General features: G+C 51.9%; 1 protein-coding gene across 1 annotated transcript in view; it reads left to right on the forward strand.

The window, feature by feature from the left end:
- TIRAP (TIR domain containing adaptor protein) overlaps window positions 1–2,453 on the forward strand; it is a 30,756-nt gene extending 28,303 nt beyond the window's left edge. The window contains exon 4 of the mRNA XM_083162817.1: window positions 49–2,453. Within this exon, the coding sequence (XP_083018943.1) occupies window positions 49–1,256 (1,208 nt within the window). The 3' untranslated portion in view covers window positions 1,257–2,453. The remainder of the gene's footprint in view (window positions 1–48) is intronic.
- Window positions 2,454–7,660: the final 5,207 nt, after the last annotated feature.

Here is a 7,660-nt window from a genome sequence, read left to right on the forward strand (position 1 = left end):
AAGAGCCATCAGATTTGTAATGTATCTTCATATATATTTATTTTATAGACCTGACGAAACTGCTGACTATTACTACTGAGCAAGTTCCCTCAGTGACAGCCAGTAGCAGCAACTCGGAAAGCAGCCAATCCATCAGCGAAAGAAGCAGCACAATGAGGAGCTCTGGGACACAGGAATCCACCAGTGACATCTCCATGAGGAGCTCTACAACACAGGAATCCACCAGTGGCATTTCCATGAGGATCTCTACAACACAGGAAACCACCAGTGGCATCTCCATGAGGAGTTCAACAACACAGGAATCTACCAATGGCATCTCCATGAGTTCTACAACACAGGAGTACAAAGAGTCAACCTTTGACCTGGCCATGAGGAGCTCTGGGACACAGGAGTCCACCTCTGACCTGCCCATAAGGACCTCTGGGACACAGGAGTCCACCTCGGACCTGGCCCTGAGGTCCTCAGAGACACGGGAGTCCACCTCTGACCTAGCCATGAGGACATCTGGGACACAGGAGTCCACCTCTGACCTGCCCATAAGGACCTCTGGGACACAGGAGTCCACCTCGGACCTGGCCATGAGGACCTCAGAGACACGGGAGTCCATCTCTGACCTAGCCATGAGGACCTCTGGAACACAGAAGTTTACCACTGACATGTCTGTCGGTAGCTGTGGGACACAGGATTCCATCAGTAACATGTCTGTGAGGTGCTCTATGAGTGACGTTTCCCATGGTGCAGAGCTCCTCACCAGCTCCTCCAGTAAGATGTCCTTAACCTGTATAACACACAGCTCCAACATCAATCGGTTGCTGAAGGACTATGAGACACATGACTTCAGCACAAACATAAACTGCATGACCAAGACAAAGATGTGTGAAAAAACAGAATCCAAGGTTACAGCTGACGTACAGGAGAGACCCTGCAGCACAGAAGCGTCCACTCCTTCACTGCAGTACATGAACAGTGACGCTCCTGAATCACTGACCTCTGGGATTAACAAAGAATCATGTCCAGGTTGCAGTGGTTTGCAAGGAGTAGGCAAAGACTCTCATAGCATGGGGAGTGGTAGAGACACAAGTTGCAGTAGGGCACAGTCAATGACCAATGACCTTCATGCACACTGGTGTGATATATACACTAGTTGCACAGGTGTGCAAGCAGCGAGCCAGGACATTTGTCCTTCTTATAGCGATTTATACACAAGTTGTAATAGTGTAGAAGCAGTAAGTAATGGACACACAGCTCAGCAGTGACTTTTATACCCAGAGGAATAAGATGGTCAATGATTCAGTAGGTAACTCAGTGGTAGATTTATTAAGCTCGGTGAAGTTATAAAGTGTCTGGTTTTTATCCCCGTACAATCAGCTCCTACCTGTCATTTTTCAAACCAAGCCTGTAACTTCACAGTTAGGAGCTGATTGGCCAGTGATAAAACCAGGCACTTTATCACTTCACCGAGCTTAATAAATCTGCCCCTCAGTGCTGCCATCAGACCAGTGTGTTCCCGACCACGGAATGTGATACCTGCTGCATGTAACCAACATGGCCTGGCCACCAACAGCCACAGCAGACTGGCATGCTAGTCTGTAGCAATTGCTATGGGATCTGCATTAGCCCCAATGTGTAGCTGAGGGGTTTAATACCAATAAGTGTTCAACTTTATAATAGCTGTGCCCAGTAAACAGCGCCAGGCTGAGGCTTTATATGTATATGGCTGTAATATGGTCATATTGTCGACCTGACTTAGGTCGACATGGATGAAGGTCGACAGGTGTCTAGGTCGACATGGGACAAGGTTGACAAATGCGTTAGTTCGAGGGAGAATAAAATAGTGTGCCAATCACAGCGAGGCACCATGCCCGAAGCATAGTGAGCGATGCGAGGGGCTGGGGTTGACTTCCAACTGTGTCCATGTTGACATTCGGGTCAAAAAAACCCATGTCGACCTAACCCATTTGTCGACCTAAACCCATGTCGACCTTGTCCCTTGTCGAACTAGAACCCTGTCGACCTTGCTGTCTGTCGACCCAACGGTGTCGACCTAAGTCGGGTCAACAATACGATCCACATCCATATGGCCCTGTAAAAAATCTCCCTAATCTTCAGTATTGACAATTTGCTGCCTGTGATGCCTGTTACACACTAGACAATATTTTGGACGATTTGCTGTTGGAGTGTTTGCTGTGTGCACGCTCCTGTACGCCGTTTATCGCAGTGCAGGCAAATCTGACGATATTGTTTGACAGGGAGAGATATAGTTTAGCGTGTAACAGCAATCTGTCATGGCCTGGGGCAGAGATCAAATCCCCCCGACCATCTGCAAGATTGCCGGCTGTATAGTGCGTGCCCAACTTTATATGTAGCGCTAACATCTGTCCCTACTTTCTAAGCGGTACAGGGTAGGATCTGTAGTCACGGATTATTAAAATGTCAAATACGTTATAATCAAATTGTTGAAACTGGTCATGAGATTTATTTACTGAGGTGTAAGGATGTTTGACTAGCGCACACTCACTGCTGGGAGTCAGGGAAACTCACCGAAATATGTGAGTCTTCCATTTAGTGCAAGTGTGGATTAAGGTATCATTGTTAGTGTATAACAATTGGTTTCCGCACTCAATACAAGGTGGCACTGGAGGATGTTTTGAGAGGTAACCATAGGGACTGACCCCCTGCCCCCTTCTATTTCTTCTCCTTCCCTCACAGAGAAGACCCTCTCCAAACAAAAGAAACTAAGCTTGGTCTTCACATCTAGTGAATCTTGGACTTCTGGCGAACGAAGCCTGTGCCAGTTATGTGGGCCATACTGTACTCCCAAATCCCTATTGCCCTTTCTGCCGATTGTCTGGACCTCGAAAATCAGAGATCCAGCGGTGGGCAAAATTCTTAATTGTAAAAATCCCTGACTTGCCAATCCTGATAATTTTTTGGTTGGATCTGGTGAATCGAGGTTTCCCAAAATTTCCTGACCTAGGCATCAGCAAAACAGGGAATTACTCCGATACTTGCCAAATGTACATGGTCCTTAAGGTCTGCTGTAAGCGTGGCTTTGTCTACAGGTTACAAAAGGATCAACTTAAAGGTGCCCATACACTTATGCACGGTATCACATGCCTCCATTGCAACTACCTGCTGGGCTTCATCATCACATACGATACATCACAAGGGCTGCGGGATCAGACAAATCCCTAATGCAGCCCTTGCGATCTCCAATCTGATACACATGTGACCGCAAATTGGAGGTTAGGCACATATGATTTGATACTTTACACCCGATTTCTCAGCCAATGTGTCAGAATTGGGTGAAAAGTATAAGTGTATGGGCACCTTAACATTTGAAATCTAACTTCCAAAAAGGAAATGTAAAAAATGTTTTGGTTAAAAAAAGAAAAACGTAGCCTTGCTCTGGTCTAGAAGGACCTTCATTAATTACAACACATGGTTTGGTCACGACCATTTGCCGTTTTTCCACGGGCACGAGTGCTCGACTTCCGCACCTCGCGCCCACTGATGATCTCACTTGTGCTTCAAGTCTCAGTTTTACTTGCCGGCTAGTGTGGGCTCAAGTGCAGCCCTTCCGCATCTCGCGCCCCTTTGTCCTCCGCGCCTCGATTTCAATTGTAGGCTAGTGATGGGTCAGACGGATCTTTTCCGCATCTTATGCCTCATTAATCCTTTGTATTCCATGCCTCGATTTCATGGTTTATAGCAAATGGTTTAGATTAGGTCACATTAGCGGTATTGTCACATATTTTATCAATTTAAAAAGTCACATACAATTCTTATATACAAAGCACAATTAAAAAAAAAAAAATCTATCTATACACATTGTATTTCTTAGCGTAATCTAATTCAAAGAAGAGTTCATTAATAATTAATTAAAATTTAACATAAAACATATATAATAAGAAGTGTTTTAGCCCTGGAAGCCCAGCAATAAAAAAAATAAATAATAACACCTGGCCAACATTGACCTTTAGCAAATATACCAAACTAGGTGATTCATCGCGCCCTACGGGCGCTCTTCACACCGGTGTAAGGGGCTGCGCCCCCTTAATTTGTGAACGTGGGTATTGTGAGAAATATGGTTAGAATTGTATGAAAGATGCCCTGTATTGCAACTTGAGTTATAGGTGAAATCTCTTATATATTTAGCCAGATCTGTCACTCATCCCCTGTGTATATAACACTCCCGCCCAGCTGGATACAAACACCCCCCCCCCCCCCCCCGGGAAAAGTGTTCTATGTGTATAACGTTCTACACACCCCACCCCTTTGACATCACCTCCCCCCACCCAGCCAGGGCTACAGTACACGCCCACCAGCCACCATCCACCATTATTTCGGCACCCCCCCCCTCTGCCAGCAAACCCGCGATTCGCGGGTCCCCCGCGACCTCTCCCGCGAATCGCGACACCCCCTCCTGCGATTCGCGGGCCCCCGCGACTCCCCCTACCACGCGATTTGCGGCACCCCCTGTCACTCCCACGATTCGCGGGCCCCCGCGACTCCCCCTCCAGTGATTCGTGGCACCCCCCGTGACCCCCCCCCTCCAGCAATTCACGGCGCCCCTCCCGCGACTTGCGGCCCCCCTGTGCCTCCTCCCGCGATTTGCGGACCCAAGCCCCCTCCCGCTATTCACTGCACCCCCCGCGGACCTCCTCCCACAATTTGCAACCCCCCTTCCCGCGAATCGCGGCACTCCCGCAATTCACGGCACCCCCGCGCCCCCTCCCGCGATTCGCCACCCCCCCTTCCGCGATTTGCAAATCCGCGGGCCTCCAACGATTCGTGGCACCCCCGCGACCCCCCCCCCCTCCAGCGATTCACGGCGCCCCCTCTCATGCGATTCGCAGCCTCCCTGTGCCCACCTCCCACGATTCGCGGACCCCCCCCCGCTATTCACGGCACCCCCCGTGGACCCTCTCTCACGATTTGCGCCCCCCCTCCTGCGATTTGCGGCACCCCCACAATTCACGGCATCCCCGCACCCCCTCCCGCGGTTCGCTACACCCCCCTCCTGCGATTTGCAAACCCCCTCCCGCGATTTACGGCACCCCCCCTCCTGCGATTTTCCCACGATTCCCGCCCCCCTCCCGTGATTCGTTCCCCCCTCCCACGACTCGTGAGGTCACGACACAGGAAAACAGGAGGCTGGTTAGTGATAGGGGTGTGTGGGCATATGGGGGACTAAAGAGGAGGGTGGGGGACACTGTGCAGCTTCTGCCAGTGGGTGAGGGTCCAGCGTGGCAGCACAGGAGTACAGGACGGTGGCCTCGAGTCAGTGTCTCCACCTACTGGGTGGGAGTTAGGGTGCATGAGAGCAGGAGGCTGGGCTATGAGGCATGATAGGGGTATGTGGTCAAAACAGTGTCAGCGACTCCCCAGTGGTGGAGTTACGGTTCAGGAGAGCAGGAAGCTGGGTAGTGATAGGAGTGTGTTGGCATACAGGGGACTAAAGAGAAGGGTGGGGGACACTGTGCAGCTTCTGCCAGTGGGTGAGGGTCCAGCGTGGCAGCACAGGAGTACAGGACGGTGCCCCTGAGTCAGTGTCTCCTCCTACTGGGTGGGAGTTAGGGTGCATGAGAGCAGGAGACTGGTTGGTAAAGCATGATAGGGGAATGTGGGCAACACAGGGTGAGCGGGTCCCCACTGGCGGAAGTTACGGGGCAGGAGGCAGGGCAGTGATAGAGGTGTGTGGGCATGAGGGGTAGTAAAAGTTTTTGGCTGTTGCTGAGTAGGGATAGGCATTGGTGCAGACACCATCGATGGTTGGCACTGATGGCGATTTTGCACCCTGCCATCGATAGTAGTAACATATTACTTGGATAAACATCGATTGTTGTAGCTATCTATGGTCATCCATTATATCTGACTGAATAGGCCGTGGGTCAATCAGAACTTGGTGGCGGGACTTCTGGGTGTGGGGGGCGGAGCTATGCTCCGTGTCCCGGCACCTTAAAAACATTTGAAACTTGATCGGTTCTCCTTTGCCATCAATGTAGGGAAACCATCTGGTCCTCCCACATCGATGGCAAAAGTATTCAACATCGGCCATAAACCATCGATGATTTGAAATCATTGATGGTCGATGGGCATCCCTAGAACTGGAGGAGGGTGGGGGACAGTATGCAGCTCCCGGCAGTGGGTGAGCGTCTCCTCCCACTGGGAGGGAGTGAGCGTGCATGAGAGCAGGAGGCTGTATAATAGTGGTATGTGGGCAAGACATTGATAAAAGTTGTGGCGCTGGTGCAGAGGACCGTGGGGACACTTCTGGCAGTGGGGGGACCTGCAGAGCGGCAGCCAGGGCCGGATTTCCCACCAAGGGGCGGCACCTGCTTGTGGCGGTACAGGATCCCCCATTGTCACAGGGGTACGTGAAATGCGGGGTCGCGGGGGTCCACTGGCGGGTGCAATTGCCGGAAGGGGGTCAGAGGGGTCTGCAAATTGTGTGTGTGTGGGGGGGGGGTGCGGGGATCCGCGATTAGCGGGAGGGGGCGGGGTCCGCAAATCGTGGGGGGGGCTTGAATCGCAAGAAGGGGGGTCCGCAAATTGCGGGAGGGGGGTTGTCGGGGTCAGTGAATTGCGGGAGGGGGGTTGTGGAGGTCCGAGAATCAAGGGAGGGGCGTCGTGAATCAAGGGAGGGGGGGGGCGCGGGGACCCGTGAATCGTGGGAGGGGGCATGAATCGGGGGGGAGGGGGGTCGTGGGGGACTGCGAATCGCAGGAGGGGGGGTGCGCGGGGTGCTGTGAAGAATTGCGTGAGGGGGGCGTAAATCGTGGGGGGGGGCGCGGGGGTCCCACGAAACGCGGGAGGGGGGTCGCATGGGTCCCGCGAATCGCAGGGGGTGTCGCGGGGGTCGTGCTGGCAGAGGGGGGGGGGGGGGGGTGCGGGAGTAATGGTGGATGGTGGCTGTGGAGTAATGGTGGATGGTGGGCGTGTACTGTAGCCCTGGTTGGGCCGGGGGAGGTGATGTCAAGGGGGTGGAACGTTATACACATAAAACACTGGTCTTTTCCCTAGGGGGGTGGGGGGGGGGGGGGGGGGGTGGTGGGTTTGTGTATGCCGCTGGGCGGGAACGTTATATACACAGGGGATGAGTGACAGATCTGGCTAAATATATAAGAGATGCAATATACACAGTGATAGCTACTATATAATAAAGGAGTCTGGTTCTGCTCTGTTTTTCACATTTTTGGAAGAATTTCTACATGGACACCATATGAGTGTACCGCTGCACTCGCCATGCTTCAGGCATGGTGCCTCGCTGCTCTCAGCACACTATTTTATTCTCCCCCCACGTCCTAGTGGGTGGTAGGGTATGAAATACCACCTGGCGGCACAAGCTGACCTTCCCATTGTTGACCTAATGCTTGTGTCGACCTAGTAACCGAATACCACCGACTCATGGGTAAGACCACCACAAGCACTGCTGCACCGCCATATCAGGTCCTGAGTTACTCAGGTCCAATTCTGGTAGATACCTGGCTGGACTCTTGGGTCTTGGGAGTATAATATCAAATTTATTACTCTGCAAGATTAAAGCAAATCAGATGTGATGCATGAGGAAATCGCTGTGAAACCCTTTGCAATAAGATAAGTGGTTTTGAAACTTGGTCCTCGGGGCCCCAAGCGGGTCACAGTTTCCAGGTTGCAC

Source organism: Crinia signifera, chromosome 19 (genome assembly GCF_055691185.1).
Source record: "Crinia signifera chromosome 19, ASM5569118v1, whole genome shotgun sequence".
Classification (NCBI taxonomy): Eukaryota; Metazoa; Chordata; class Amphibia; order Anura; family Myobatrachidae; genus Crinia; species Crinia signifera.